Source organism: Papio anubis, chromosome 1 (assembly GCF_008728515.1).
Source record: "Papio anubis isolate 15944 chromosome 1, Panubis1.0, whole genome shotgun sequence".
In the NCBI taxonomy this organism is placed as follows: Eukaryota; Metazoa; Chordata; class Mammalia; order Primates; family Cercopithecidae; genus Papio; species Papio anubis.
The window spans coordinates 40,734,299-40,751,033 of record NC_044976.1 but is presented as its reverse complement, the minus strand read 5'-3'; the positions used below and the strand labels follow the sequence as shown (position 1 = coordinate 40,751,033).

The following is a 16,735-nucleotide window of genomic DNA, read 5'->3' as shown; positions in this document are numbered from 1 at the left end:
TCACTGTAGTGACAACCTCAGCTAGCATCATGGCCATCATGGCCTGTGAAAAAGTAAGATGAAAACACACAGATGGGAAAATCCTGGGATTAATTTTCTAGGGATGTAATACATATTAATATTTACAAATAAAATGCCTCAATGGACCAAAAAACCAAAAACCAAAAAAACAGAGATATGGAAAGGACTGAGACAAAATCCTGAACCAAGGACAGAGAGACTGATTGCTCTTACTTTGCTAAAAAGCTAGGACTTCAGATTTGTCTCCAGTTAGTCTCCTTGGAAAGATTTAAGAATTGTATTCTCAGGTCCAACAACTAGTGTCTTTACCTTAACAATGTCCCTTCCCACCAATGACACTGTATCTAAAAAAGGCTATAAAACAGTTTTAAAACAGCTCACCAAGTAAAGCAACATGGATAAATTATAAAGCCACATGGTTACTAATGAATGGATTTTGTAAGGTAACTAAAAAAGTCAAAATGATAATACACAAGGTTCAATACTTTGGCACTAAACATGATGATCATGAAAATGGGCTGGGCATGGTGGCTCACACCTGTAATCCCAGCACCTTGGGAGGCCAAGGCGGGTAGATCTCTTGAGGCCAGCCTGGCCCACATGATGAAACTGTGTCTCTACTAAAAACACAAAAATCAGCCAGGTGTGGTGGTACACACCTATAGTCCCAATTACTCGGGTGGCTGAGGCATGAGAATCGCTTGAACCTGGGAGGCGGAGGTTGCAGTGAGCTGGGATCATGCCACTGCATTCTGGCCTGGGCAATAGAACAAGACTGTCGCAGAAAAAAAAAAGAAAGAAAGAAAGAAAAAAGAAAATTAGATAACATGTAAGGTACTTAGTAGTATGTCAACCTGAATCTAGCATTTGACTCCAACATACCACTTTATCACAATTATCTTATAATTATCTCTTCCTTCCTCCTCCTCCTTTTCTTTTTAAGAGATAGGGTCTCACTCTGTTGCCCAGACTGTCGTGCTATGGTGCAATGATAGCTCACTGCAGCCTCAAACTCCTGGGCTCAAAGGATCCTCCCACCTCAGCTTTGTGAGTTCAGCTGGGACTACAGGCATGTGCTACTGCACTTGGCTAACTTAAAAAAAAAAAAATTTGTAGAGATGGGGTCTCACTTTGTTGTCCAGACTGGCCTCAAACTCCTGGCTTTAAGTGATCCTCCTGCCTTGGCCTTCCAAAATGCTGGGATTACAAGCATAAGCCACCACACCTGGCCCATATGTCTTCTTTATGGGACCACATGCTACCCAAGGGCAAGGGCTCTCTCATCATCTCTACACTCCCGGCATCCATCACAGAGTCTGTTCCTGGAAATGCTCAATGACTATCAATGAAAGAAGCACCAGACAGTGTCTAAGCCTCTTTATTATAAGTCACTGGACTTGGTATACTCACTCATATGGTGATTTAGGAAATAATAACTAGTGATTGTGATTTTTTTCCTATTACCAACATATAAACTCATTCAATAAAGTTGACAATAGCTTTCTGCGATGGGGACAAGAACTTACATCCCTCTTGGAGTATCGCCATTCAGTACAACAGAAAACAAACTTTATTAATGGGTTAATGGGATGGGTTTATGCATTCGACCAAAGCATAAACTGTAGCTTTCTAATAGCATCATACAAAAAAGGAAAACACTTCCATTAAAATATAAAAGGAAAATATGGTATTTCTCCTGTCATCACTTTAGACTCTTATTTTTTTTGCCTGAGCTGTTGCAACAGCTTCAAGCCTCACCTTCCTGCCTCCCATCTTATGCCTTCATTCCATCCTTTACCCAGATGGGAGTTTTTCTCCAATGTCGGTCCTCATGTCAGTCCCTTTTTAAGTCTTAACACCTAGAGGAGAGGGTTCAGTCCTCCATGTCCTGACACTCCTTGTCTGACCTCTGCCACAGCACTTATACTCATATGCTCCCCTCCAGGATTGCTTGCTGCCATAGGAAAGGGGTTGTTCCTCATTCTCATCTGTGAGATCTTGGTGTCTAGCAGAGGGTCTGACAAGACAGTAGGGATCAATATACATTTGGTGAATGGGTCCAAATACCCTAATGAAACCCTGTGCTTTTATACCTTACCGAGAGAGCAGTTGCTCTGCATCCGTCCATCAGTGGAGCAGCGAAGCATGGAGCCTATGACCTGGCCCCCTACCACCACCACCCGGATGTCCTTTCCATGGGACTCCTTCACGTACTTCTGGAACAGGTAGGGCACATCGTGGCGGATCAGATGGCAGATGTCAGAGAGGTGATGTTTATCTCTTGCCAGAAAAACAGCTTTTCCTTTAAGAAGAGAAAGAGCAAGAAAGGGGTTTAGAGAAGCTCTGGACTCTGTACTTGCCATCTGGCCTCCTTGTCCATCAAGTCATCAGTTCCCTCTGAACTTGCCTCACTTTGGTCCCTTCTATTTCTCTGCTAGACTTTTGCTTCTTATCAAATGACCATGGAACCTTACTTTCCCTTAACTTTCCTCAGGTCCTAATACCCTCTCCCTCCACCATCACTCTTTTTGAAATGACATAATGATTATTCCAGAAACACAGAGAAAGAGCCAAAATAGAATCCCAAGGATCTAATCAATTCAGTCCCCAAAAGAGTTAATTAGCATCTGCCATCACCCCCAGGATGCTGATGAGGCAGGATCGACATCTAACTCATTTTTTAAAAACTCCTCAGACCTAACACTGGGCTGGATGCACAGGGCGGATGTCAACTAATGTTTGTAGAACATAATTTATTGAACATACTTTAGAGAAATTCCAAGTTCTGGAGAGAGATCCCAAAAAAAAGGTAGCACAGAGTGATATAACATCAAGAGAGGTCTATGCATAATTCTGTGGGAGCTCAAAGTAGGGAACCACTGACAGGCATCCTTCCTTGTAGACATAAAGTTATTATTTGGCTATACCCATTTAATTCTCAAAGGAATGGCCTATGCCTCTGTTGATCTCTGCAGAAAGCATTCCTTCTTGATTCTAAATTATTTTCTGTTCAAATCGCCTACACTTTTGTAATAATTTAGCATCAGCTTTTTTTTTTTTTTTTTGAGACAGAGTCTCGCTCTGTCACCCAGGCTAGAGTACAGTGGCACGATCTTGGGTTGCTGCAACCTCCACCTCCCAGGCTCAAGAAATTCTCCTGCCTCAGCCTCAAGAGTAGCTTGGATTACAGACACACACCACCACACCTGGTATTTTTGTATTTTTAGTACAGACGGGGTTTCACCATGTTGGCCAGGCTGGGCTCGAACTCTTGGCCTCAAGTAATCTGCCTGCCTCAGCCTCCCAAAGTGCTGGAATTACAGGTGTGAGTCACCATGCCCAGCCAACATTGGCTTTTCCATTGATATATTAGTTAACAGACCTGAGCAGGGGTTCTGATAAATTTGCTCTGCAAATCTGACATGAGCATGCCCAGTCTGAGCATTCTTTTCAGCAAATATGGAACAAAGAGGTGGTTTTCCTAAGCTTTGTGTCACCATCTTACAAGGACTGGAACTCTTCTGAAGTCTTAATAAAAAGACCAGTCCCAGGCCAGGTGCAGTGGCTCATGCCCGTCATCCCAGCACTCTGGGAGGCTGAGATGGGTAGATCACCTCAGGTCAGGAGGTTAAGACCAGCCTGACCAACATGGAGAAACCCCATCTCTACTAAAAATACAAAATTAGCTGGGCATGGTGGTGCATGCCTATTATCCCAGCTACTCGGGAGGCTGAGGCAGGAGAATCGCTTGAACCCAGGAGGCAAAGAGGTTGTGGTGAGCCAAGATGGTGCCACTGAACTCCAGACTGGGCAACAAGAGCGAAACTTCATCTCAAAAACAAACAAACAAACAAACAAACCAGTCCCTAGTGGTACATACAACTGAAAAGTAAATTCCAAAACATGTTATAACCAGGATGCAATCATTCCCAAGATGACTAGACCCTAGACACCTGACAGAGCTGAAGGAGTATGGCCACATGATCTGAAGATGGCCACGTGGCAGGTGACAGGAGAGTGTGCAGGTAAGTGGGTGTGTCAGGGAAGTTGGATAGGACCCAGCAAGGGGTCACAAGAGGAAAATGGAGAGGCCCCAGCGAGGGTGGACGATGCAGCGTCAGTGTTCCATCTTCAATCAATGAGTGTGGGGCAAGAAGATACACATCTGATGCCAGGAGATCTGGAGATCTGACTTCCGGCAACAGATGGCTGGGATTCAGGTATCTACACTGGGTTCTCCAGACATTAGGTAGGATTTTCAGCAGAGATGGGGACTAGACATAGGAACTGGGTTTCTTGGTTTCGGGTACAGAAGTTCTAATATGGGGGTCAGTCTACAGTTAATAAAGGAGCTACAGTTTTAAGGCAAGAAGGAAAAAAGGAGAAAAAGGCAGTAAGATTGGTTAATCATGTACTAAGTGCCAAGCACTTTGATTTTTTATTATTTCACTTATACTTCATGCTAGCACTAGGAAGCCATTATAACAAGGATGGTTAATCCCATTTGAGAGAAAACGGGTCCAATCTCAAAACTTACTATAAAGTTACAGTAATCAAGACAGTGTGGCCTGGCATAAAGATAGAACTATATCAATGGAATAAAATTAAGAGCCCAGAAATAAACCTTCACGCACATGGCAAAGTGATTTTTGACAAGGGTTCCAACAGCATTTAGTGGGGGAATGAACAGGCTCTTCAACAAATGGTACTGGGAAAAACTGGATATCCACATTCAGAAGAATAAAGTTGAACCTCTACTTCATACCAAACATAAAAATTAACTCAAAATGGATCAAAGACTCAAAGGTAAGGGCTAAAACTATGAAGCTTTTAGAAGGCAACATAAATGTAAATCTGTGTGGCTTTGGATTAGGCAAGCACGAAATGACATCAAAAGCATATGGAAACAAACAAACAAACAAATAGACAAGTTAGACTTTACCAAAATAAAAAACTTTTGTGCATCAAAGATACTATATCAAGAAATGAAAAGACAACCTATGGGAATGGGAAAAACATGTTCAAACATGTTATTATATATCTAATAAGGATTTAGAATCTACATTATATGGCTGGGCGCAGTGGCTCATGCCTGTAATCCCAGCATTTTGGGAAGCTGAGGTGGGTGGATGGCTTGAGTCCAGGAGTTTGAGACCAGCCTGGGCAACATGACAAAATCTCATTTCTATAAAAAATGAAAAATCAGCCAGGCATGGTGGTGCATGCCTATAGTCCCAGCTACTTGGGAGGCTGAGGCAGGAGGATTGTTTGAGCCCAGGATGCAGAGGCTACAGTGAGCCAAGATCACACCATTGCAGTCCAGTGAGAGCCTATCTCAAAAAAAAAAAAAAAAAAAAAAGGAATCTACATTATACAAGAATCCTTTAAACTTGAAAATAAAAAGATTAAAAATCCAGTTAAAAGTGGGCAAAGGATATGAAAAAACATTCCTTCAAAGAAGATACACAAATGGCCAACAAGCACATGAAAAGATGTTCAACATCGTTAGTCTTTGGAAAAATGCAAGTTGAAACCACAATGAGATACCATTTCACACTCACTAGATAGCTATAATAAACACACACAGATACATAACAAATAACAAGTGATGGTGGGGATATGGAGAAACTGGAGCCCTCAAACACTGCTGGTGGAAATGTAAAATGTGGTATAGCCATACAACGGTCATATTGTTAAGTCACAAAAAGAGATAAACTAGTGTTACTTGTGACAACACGGATGAACCTTGAAGACATCATGCTAAGCGAAAGAAGCCAGACACCAAAGTCCACATACTGTATAAATCCATTCATATCAAATAGCCAAAACAGGTAAATCGATAGTAACAGAAAGTATTATTATTATTATTTTGTTTTTTGTTTTTTCTTTTTTGAGACGGAGTCTCGCTCTGTCACCCAGGCTGGGGTGCAGTGGCCGAATCTCAGTTCACTGCAAGCTCTGCCTCCCGGGTTTACGCCATTCTCCTGCCTCAGCCTCCCGAGTAGCAGGGACTACAGGCGCCCGCCACCTCGCCCGGCTAGTTTTTTGTATTTTTTAGTAGAGACGGGGTTTCACCGTGTTAGCCAGGATGGTCTCGATCTCCTGACCTCGTGATCCGCCCGTCTCGGCCTCCCAAAGTGCTGGGATTACAGGCTTGAGCCACCGCGCCCGGTCCAGAAAGTATTATTAATAATAGGTCAGTGGTTGCCTGGGACTGAGGGAGAGGCAATTGGGACTAACTCCTACGAGGTATGAGGCTTCTTTCAGGGGTGATGGAAACGTTCTGAAATTAAGTAGTGGTAATAGTTGTAAAACACAGTGAGTTCACTAAAATCCAGTGAATTTTACACTTTGCACTGGTAAATTTTTTATGTGAATTGTATTTCCATTTTTTACATTTATAAAACATTATGTATTACATTTAATTTCTGTTTGCTATCTTACCTTTCTACAGTGGAAGCTCTTTGAGGGCAGGAACTTTTTTCTTATCTGTATCCCAGGAATAGTGCCTGGCATTTTGTAGGCACTCAATAAATATTTGAATTTTATGTTACGTGTATTTTACCACAATAAAAATGACTAGTTGAAAGGCTGGTTGAAATTGAGCTCCGTAGCATATCTGGATAGCACTAAGAGCCCCGCTTTGCCACCCAAGCTCCTTTCTCTGCTCCTCAACGTGACTCATCTATGCTTACAGGTTGCGTTGCCTACCCCTGCTTCCGTGTGTTGCTCGCTCACTTCCTCCAATTCAAATTCTACACTTCCACTGAAGTCTCCTTTTCTTCCAGTGAAGACTTCATGGCAGAACTGCACCCTCCCTCCTGTAGGCTCAAACAGACCCCTGGGCATACTTGCCATATCAGAGATCACCCTGCAAGGCAACTGTGTCTACACATTTGAGCTCCTTGAGATCAGTGACTGGGTCTAGATCTATTTTTTTTTTTTTTTTTTTTTTTGGGACATGGTCTCGCTCTGTCACCCAGGATGGAGTGCTGTCTAGTTCATTTCTATTGCATAGTCCCTACACCATAGTAGTTGCTCACTACTATCTATTTAGGGTGACCTTCCCTCACTCCAGATGCCCGGAGCGTTTAAGCATGCCACCTGGGTATCCCGATGAGGCACCTGCTCAGGTACTGCAGGAGGACTGCTTTCTGTTGCTGATGTCCCTACTGAGTCCCTGCGATGCACTGAACACTGCAGTAAGCCTTACAGAGACAGATGCTCAGGATCTGGTCCCCACCACTGAGCAGCTTGCAGTCTAGTAAAGGAAGCAGGCATATAAACCTGTAACTGTTACAAAATATAGCACTCTGCTAGAGGCACATACAAAATGCTATGGAAACAAAAAAGGAAGAGCAATTAATTTTGTCTGGAAGACAGGGAGGGAGACCAGGGATGTGTGTGGAAAAGAAATGACATCTGGAGCTGGCCTTAAAGGATGAGCAGAAGTTGTTGACCAAGTGAGCAGAGAAAGATGGCATTCTCAGCGAAGGGACAAGAGCAGACGTTTAAAGAGTGGAAAATGCATGGTCTACGTGGTGAATGAGTAGTCTGGAATGGATTATGAAAGGTTCACGTGGCCACAGAAGGCTGCAAGGGAAGGCTGAGGCTGTTCGTGCAGGGCCTTCAGTTTCCTGATGAGGAATATGGACTCTGTCTAATAGGCAGCACAGGGTCTTGGGAGGGTTTTTCAGCGAGAGAGTGTCAAGAATAGATCTATGTTTCAGAGAAATTACAAAAAAGAACAGAAGAGGCACTGGCAGCGGAGTTAGGGGAACCGATCAGCAATAAGTCAGGAGTTGACCGCAATCATTCGAGGACAAGGTGAGCATGATCTGACAAAAGCAAGAACAAAGGACAAGGAGGAAGAGACACTGCAAGCTCCTCAAAGGGGAGCTCCATTTTCCTAAGCAGCACTTGAGGAATGTCTTGTCCAGGCAGAGCAGCAGCCCGAGTGGGCTGATTACCCAGGAAGCCCTGGAGAGGTGGCACTGACCCCGGTGGCCTCGTGTGCTCTTCACCACAACTGGGTAGCCCAGGGGCTCGGCTTCATCGATCATTTTTGAAAAGTCTTCATGCCCACCTGCCAAGAAAAGGTGAAAGTCAGTGAAGGTAAGGCTGACGGTCAGGCAGTGGCCACCCCAGCCCTGCCCCTCTGTAGGAATTCTTGAGGCCTCATCTCTCTCATTAAGGCCACTCAAACCCATTTGATTCAACAGACACACATTACGTACCTGCAAGGTAAAAGGTGGGAGCAGAGAGGTAAGGCAACCAACATTTAGCAGGTACCTTCTGTGTGGTAAAGGCTTCACAGTCCTTGTAACAATCATACAGGTAGATACCTTTCCCTTTACAATGACTATGGTAGGTGGACCCCCAAGATATCTGCTCCCTGGTGTACGCACCTTGTATAATCCCCTAAGTGTGAAAGGGACCAGTGAATATGTTGGGATATCATTCCTCTGATTTTGACTTAGTTAACCGAAAGGGAGATGATCCTTGGTGAGCCTGACCTAATCAGATGAGTCCCTTTAAAAAAAATGGTGAAACAGAGAGACTCTTCTGCTGGCCTTGAAGGAGCAAACTGCCATGTTGTGGAGAAGGCCATGCGGCAGAGAGCTGAGGACAGCCTCTAGCGGAGAATGTCCCCACTTGATGGCTAGCAAGGAAGTGGGGGACTCAGTCCCACAACTACAAGAAACTGGATGTCAACAATCAAGCAGCTTGGAAGAAGACCCCAAACTTCAGGTGAGACCACAGCCCCAGCTGACACCATGATTTCAGCCTAAGGAGACCTAAGCAGAGAACCCAGCTATGCTACGACAAGACTTCTGACCTACAGAAACTAGGAGGTAATCAATGGGTATCATTTGAAGCTGCTCAGTTTTTAGAGGTTCATTATGGAGCAATAGAAAATCAACACTCAAAGAAACCAAGCCTGGGGATTTGTCTCACTCAAAATTAAGGTATGACTCTGAAGCCTGAACTGGCTCCATCATACTCCTATAAGCCTTAATTTAAAAAAATATGAATAATGATGTGCATGGAAATATTTATAAATTGTTTTATGAACCTGGATTCCTATGTATCGAACATAATCTTTTCTTGGTAACTTAGAGTCAATGTCATGAACATTAATGACTGCACTGTAATGCCCCAAGGGACTACATCTGCCCTCTATTCAATGGCACCAAACTAGTGCACTTTCTAGTTTGGGAACCTGGTTTTTTAGTGGTTTGTCACATTCCTTGCTGTCAGATGTCAACTAAGATTTCTCGCCGCTGTCAGTATAGAGCAGAAAGAAGTCTCTTTTCCTGCTTCTCTTTGCTGTGGGCTTGGAAAGGACAAAGCAACTTATGAGATGACTTTTCCAGCACAGGGGAAACTAGGTTTCACACGAATCTGGAGGGCTTTCCCATTCATGAAGTGAGAGAGGGAGGTTCAATGCTTGTTGGAGTTTGTGACACGTATTTGGGATGCTCAGAGGTCCTTTTCATTCACTTCCTAGTTCTCAAAAATGTGCTGCTGGATCGATGTGTTTCGTAGGTAGAGTGGGGCACTAGTTTTCTCTCACTGCTGTAACAAATTACAGCTTGGTGGTTCAAACAACGCAAATCTATTGTCATACAGTTCCGCATAGTTAGAAGTCCAACACAGGTCTCACCGGGCTAAAAAAAAAAATGTTAGCCAAGACCAGGTGTGGTGGCTCATGCCTGGAATCTCAGCACTTTGTGGGGGCCAAGGTGGGCGGATTGCCTGAGCTCAGGAGTTCGAGACCAGCCTGGGCAACATAGTGAAACCCCATCTCTACAATACAAAAATTAGCTGGGTGTGGTGGTCCACGTCTGTGGTCCCAGCTACTCGGGAGGCTAAGGTGAGAGGATCAGTTGAGCCCAGGAGGTTGAGGCTACAGTGAGCCACATCATGCCACTGGTGCTGGGCAACAGAGCAGAACCCTGTCTCAAAAAAAAAAAAAAAAAAAAAAAACACAAAGATTAGCCAGTTGCATTCCTTTCTAGAAGAAAATCTATTTCCTTGCATTTTGCAGGTTCTAGAGGATACCCACATGCCTTGGCTCATGGCCCTCTTCCATGTCCAAAGCCAGCAACAGCAGGTAGAGTCCTCACACGGCATCACTGCTCTTCCTCCTCGGTCACTTCTCCCTCTGACTCTCTCTTCTGCTTTCCTCTTCCACTTTTAAGGACACATACAACATTAGGCTCTCCTGGATAATTTAGAATAATCTCCGTAACTTAAGGTCATCTACTTAACAACCAACTCCATCTGCTGCCTTAATTCCCTTTTGCCACATAACCTAACATAATCACAGGTTCTAGGGATTAGGACATGGGTATCTCAGGGTGGGGGAGTGGCATTATTCTGCCTACCACAGGCAAAGCAAAATACTCTAGAATACTAACAAGACCTGCCTAGTTTACAAGAGTGCTAATGACTTAAAAAAAAAAAAGAAAATGAGGTCATGAAGGTAATTAGGGGCATCTTCATGAAGAGGATGTTTTGTTAAGAAGGGAACTCCCAGCTTCCTGCCGTCCCGCTGATAAGCTTACGTTCTCTCTAGCCATCCTTTCTTCCTTTCTTTACAATGCAGTAAGAGAGGTCCCCCTAATCCATCCCTGCCCCACTGTGCTTTAGACCCCCTTTCTCACCTCCCCAGGGATCTTGCACCCTCTCTGCTATATCTGCAACCTCCCAATTCCTAATTTCATAAGCATTTTGAACATGCTCAATTCTCTTCCATCATAAGCAAATAGAGTCCCTGTTTTTTGACCCTGCATCACCCCTTAACTGTAACTTTGTATCCCTACCATTGAGCCACGGAAAGAGTTATAGAAACCCACTGTTTCCATTTCCTCACTTCCCATTTATTTCCTCATCCCTCTTTCCAGCACTAAACTGAAGCTGTATTGATTAAACTCCCTGTTGCTGAACCCAACACACACATCAGTGTTGACACGTCACATTATGTTACTTGTCCTTTTGGAATCACACAATACTCTTGATTACACCATCCATCTTGGAATACTTTCCACTGACTTCTATGATCTCTCTTCTTTCTCTTCTCACCTCTCAAGTTGCCCGCTCTCCCTCCCTCCTTCCTTTTAAGACATGGAGTCTCATTCGGTCATCCAGGCTGGAGTGCAATGGCATGATCATAGTTCAAAGCAGCTTTGAACTCCTGGGCTCAAGTGATTAGTTTCTTTTACAGATTCCTCTTCCTGCATCCATTCCCTAAAGCAGGAGTCCCCAACCCCTAATTCCAGACTGTGGCCTGTTAGGAACCCGGCGGCACATCAGGAGGTGAGCAGCAGGTGAGCAAGCATTACCGCCTGAGCTTCACCTCCTGTCAGATCAGCAGCGGCATTACATTCTCAGAGGAGCTCAAACCCTATTATGAACTGCACATGTGGGGGGATCTAGGTTGTGCACCCCTTATGAGAATCTAACTAATGCCTGATGATCTGAGGTGGAACAGTTTCATCCTGAAACCATCCTCCCCCACCTCACCCCCATCTGTGGAAAAATTGTCTTCCATGAAACTGGTCCCTGATGCCAAAAAGCTTGGGGGCCACTGCCCTAAAGGATTCACTTCTTTTAAAAAAAATGTTGGTGTTAAAATATACATAAAATACACCATTTTAACCATTTTAGGTGAACAGATCAGCCCTCTTTTCTTCCTACATACTCTCCCTGAGTACTCTCATCCATTCCTGGGACTTCACCTCACCTAATGAAGGTTTCCAGCTCCACTTCCCCAGTCTGCACTTCTTTGAGAAGCTCCAGATTCATTTGTGTGCTACCTACTAAATATTTGTACTTGTGTGTACTACAGACACCTCAAACAGATCATGTCCCAAACTGAAATCGTCTCTCCCCTATAATCCTTCACCCCCTACCTACAAATCAGCTTCTTTCCTTCCATATTTCTAGTCTTAGCGAACGTTTGCTTTCACCTCTGGTTGCTCAAATCAGAAACCCAGTCACTCTTGATTTCTCTCCAAACTCTCCATATAAATCAATCATCATGTTCTATTATTTCTACAACCTTCACAATTCCTGAATCTGTTCACACATCTTCATTCCCACCGTGAGTTTAGACCATCGTTGCTCACTTGGATTATTTTAAAAACCTACCACTACTTGTCCTGTCTCTACTTTGCCCCTCTCCAATTCCTCCTCCACAGTGTAGCCAAAGTGATCTTCTGAACTATAACTCTTATCAGGCCACCTCCCTGATTAAAGCCCTCCCAGAACTTCCTGTTAGTCTCGGGGTTAACCCTCATCTCCTTCACACGTTGTATGTAGTGCCCTCTTGTCTTCCCAGCCTCATATTTCAGCTGTATCTCGCTTAACATTCTACAAACTGCTCAGATTACCACCAAGACATCAGGGGTCATTCCCCTCTGGGTCTTTCTATATTCTGCTCTCCCGTTACATTACCCCCCTCCCACCATCTCCCTCCGCTTAGCTAGATAACTTCAGCTTAGCTTATGTTAGCTCTTTTAGGAAGCCTTCCTCAATGTCTAAATGCCATTGGGAGCTCTCCTATGTACTCCTGCACCGCTCTGCATCTGATTCTTATCACTGCACGTTTTACATTGCTCAGAAATTGCCTGTTTACTTGTCCTCTGCCTCTGATGAACTGGGAGTGCCTTGAGGGCAGGAGCCTCTTGCTTACTGCTGTAGCCCAGTGCCTAGCATGCTCCTGGCACACCGTGTGTACCAGATATGTATTTAATGAATGACTTACAGAGGAGAAGACGCCAAGGCATTTTCAGATAGAAAGGCTGGGATAAAGATTTCAGATAGGCCAAGATGTTGAATCAACAGACTCACATTCAAAACCAACAAAGATACTAGAAGGTTTCTAGGGAAAGAAAACAGAGATGCACGTGATTTGGGAAGCTATTTCAAGCTGACTCACCATAGGAGAAGGTGTCTGGCATGGGGACCCCATGTCCAGCCAGTTCTTGGAACGTCCAGAATTTGTTGATGCAATTTAAGATGCTCTGTGGGCGATTGACCAACCGGCAGCCCAGCTTCTCCAGGTGTCGCAGGACAGTGATGTCACTGTCTGACTGCACTGAGGGTGTGGGTACCCGCACAAGCACTACATCCGGGAAGGTGGTGAGGGCCTTCTGGTTTAACTGGAGGCCTGCAATTCAAGGACAACAGTGAGTGCTGTGCCTGCTGTCATTTAGTCCACCAGAAGAAATGGTTCCAACAGACTCTTCAAGACTGAACCTAGCAGGAACAGAGCCTCAAAAAATGGCCCTCTGGACATCCTGGTGTACAAAGAAACTCTACAGGCAACCCTATATGCCAAACAAATGGGCAGAGCATGATCATGAGGAAACACAAAGGAATGAGCAGAAACAAAGCATATCAAGAATAATCTAGGTTAAAAGAATCCACAGGAGATATATAGTCACCTTCCTTCCCATAGGACAAGTATGACTCAAAGTGTGGTGGCTTGGGAGGCTGAAGGCTTAATGAAAAGGAAATAGTTTAACCCACTTCAGGAATCCCTACCACTCTTTTATATCTGACTGGAATATTATATAGCCTTTTTTTTTTTTTTTGAGACAGGGTCTTACTCTGTCACCCAGGCTGGAGTACAGTGGCGTGATCTTGGCTCACTGCGACCTCTGCCTCCCAAGCTCAAGTAATCCTCCCACTTCCAACCCCCCAGTAGCTGGAACTACAGGCATGTACCACCATGCCCGGCTAATTTTTGTGTTTTTTGTAGAGATGGGGTTTCGCCATGTTGCCCAGGCTGATCTCACGCTCCTGAGCTCAAGCAGTCCACTCGCCTCGGCCTTCCTAAGTGTTGGGATTACAGGCATGAGCCACTGAGCCCAGCTATGCAACCATTTAAATGATTTTATCAACATAATGCACAAATGTCAATGTTAAGTGAAAAAACAGGATACAAAATTATAAATAATGCATTATGATCTCAACTATATAAACAGATACAAGTTGGGAACAGCTAGAAGAAATACACCAACATTTTAATGGTAGGTAATGGAATTACAGGTAATTTCTTCTTTATATTTTATACTTATCTGTATTTTCCAAAATTTCTCCAAGTACTTATTACCTTTGTAACAAAAAAACTTTCTGAAAAATCCATCTACTAAAAATCAGTTCAATTCAATATCAAAGAAAACTAGAATGCATCCAAAGACAACCGATCCACTTCGCAGACGTGATGCTATATTCCACTGGGTTAAATAGGAATATTAACTTGAAGTGAAGACTCAGAAGAACATGAGCACAGTCTTCAAGTTTCTGAAGGGCTTCAGTGCAGAAGAACTATTTGGCTTGTCTTCTATAACTCCAGGAGATAGAGATATCCATAAGAGCATTATTTTGTCTGTTCACTGATGCATCCTCAGCACCTAGAATAGTGCCTGCTGCATGGTAGGCACTCAATGTTTGTTGAATTGAATAGAAGTTACAGGGAGATGGATTTGGGCTCAACAAAATGGATCCTTTTCCACTCCCTTAGGATGTAAGGGCCAAGGCTCATCACTCAAAGATGGTATAAGACAGCATGTAAGGGTAAGACGGGTTCACAGCAACTCGCTTGGTCCCTCCCAGTCCTGACATCCTATGGCTTGTATTACTCTAAGTCATAACCTAGGTCTCTATGGTGCACCCAGAATCTGGTGATGGAATGATACAGACAGGATATGGAATGAGGAGGGCAATGAGAAGCTAGTTCAAGGAATTATACTTGGTCTGCTCTAATTAACCTTGAAGGAATCTCTAACATGCTCTAAAGAATATATGATATTATTTTATTTTATTTTTTAGAGACAGGATCTTGCTGTCACCCAGGATGGAGTACAGTGGTGTGATCACAGCTCACCACAACCCTTAACTCCTAGGGTCAAGCGATCCTCCCACCTCAGCCTTCCAAGTAGTTGGGACTACAAGTGTGCACCAGCATGCCTGGCCAATTTTTTAAAAAATTTTGGGGAGATGCAGTCTTGTTATGTTGCCTAGGCTGGCTGGTCTCAAACTCCTGGTCTCAAGTGATCCTCCTGCCTTGGCCTCCCAAAGTACTGCGATTACAGGCATAAGCCACTGTGCCCAGGCAAAAAAAACCTTTAAAACACAATTTACAGAGACACTTTATAGGCTTTAACCCAAAGCACCTTCTATTTCGTAAGTGATATTATACTGCATAACCACATAATTCTAGGGGGAAAAGGGTGCTAATGAAGTTACAATTTCTCCACCAGGTGATGAATAATATCAATACAAAAACTCTAAGCACAAAGATGAAAAACAAAACACCCACAAAACTATTCTATGGCTCTGAATTGCACCCTTTCCCCCATTCTAGGAGATATTTCACTGACTAAAAAGGGGAGGCGTAGGTACAATCATTACAATAAACTGTTTTTTGTACTTCCACTGATCGTGTGAATCCAAGGAACTGGAACCTAATTCTCAGGGATGATTTATAAAGAGCATCCAAGTTATCTTCACTTTGCTGTCAGAAAACTGTATCACTTTTAGATGCCTTTACTGTTCTTTGAAAAATTCCATTGCCACTTACAGCCCTTGGGGGAAATAATATGAAAGGTAAAAGTAAACCATGTGTAGCAGCCTCAAAAGTGGTTGGAGAAAAAAGAAAAATACTCAAGTGGCTTAAGATAGTAAATACAGAACACCCAGGACAACATTACACAGTCAGATAATATATGTGAAAATGCTTTGACAACTATAAAATGCTATACATATGTGAGGCACTGGCATTATTACTACACAGACATTCTACTAAGCAAAGTAGGGACAATTTATGGAGATTTTTACCACCTCACAGGAAAAACAGCTTTACAACAGAAACATGACCTAGAGAAACAAGAAGCAGCAAAAACGTCTGGCTTTCAAATCCCAACATGAGACCACAGACAAACAAACTTCTAAATGGGAAGAAAAGAATTCAATCATTTCTGGAAATACCAACCACAAGTGGACAGAGACAACTCAGCCTCAACGAGCAGATTCACATAGACCTAGGAAGTCTTACCAGGACTTCATCTCTCTTCTCCAAAGGTAAATCTTTGGGCCTGGCTCATTCCAACTGAAGCCTTTAATAAATGAAGAATGGAATGGGTTAAAGTATAGCCCAAAAGGCTCTACTAAGCAGTTAGACAGGTCTTATGCATGCTGGCTGTCCAGCCCTGTGCAGAGAGGGACATGACAGGTTTAGGGACGCAATTGCAAAACTAATCACAATCTTTGCCCATTGACACAGCTCTTTTTTTTTTTTGAGACGGAGTTTCACTGTTGTCGCCTAGGCTGGAGTGCAATGGCGCGTTCTCGGCTCACCGCAACCTCCACTTCTCAGGTTCAAGCGATTCTCCCACCTCAGACTCCCAAGTAGCTGGGATTACAGGCGCCTGCCACCACACCCGGCTAAAGTTTTTTTGTATTTTTAGTAGAGACAGGGTTTCATCATGTTGGCCAGGCTGGTCTCCTGACCTTGTGATCCGCCGCCTCGGCCTCCCAAAGTGCTGGGATTACAGGCGTGAGCCACCATGCCCGGCCCTAGCTCTGACATTCTTGCCATGGGCAACTTCACATGCCCCCTGCTCTTTGCCATTGTCACTGCCATCATATTTCTAGTAGTAGGAGACAAGCAGCAGCTGGTCATAGTGGCTTCAGTGGGAGC

General features: G+C 43.8%; 1 protein-coding gene across 1 annotated transcript in view; it reads right to left on the bottom strand.

The window, feature by feature from the left end:
* RIMKLA (ribosomal modification protein rimK like family member A) overlaps positions 1 to 16,735 on the bottom strand; it is a 43,053-nt gene that overhangs the window by 10,977 nt on the left and 15,341 nt on the right. The window contains exons 2-4 of the mRNA XM_003891685.4: positions 12,968 to 13,198; positions 8,021 to 8,107; positions 2,120 to 2,323 (exon numbers count right to left, since the gene is read on the bottom strand). Of these exons, the coding sequence (XP_003891734.1) occupies positions 2,120 to 2,323; positions 8,021 to 8,107; positions 12,968 to 13,198 (522 nt within the window). The remainder of the gene's footprint in view (positions 1 to 2,119; positions 2,324 to 8,020; positions 8,108 to 12,967; positions 13,199 to 16,735) is intronic.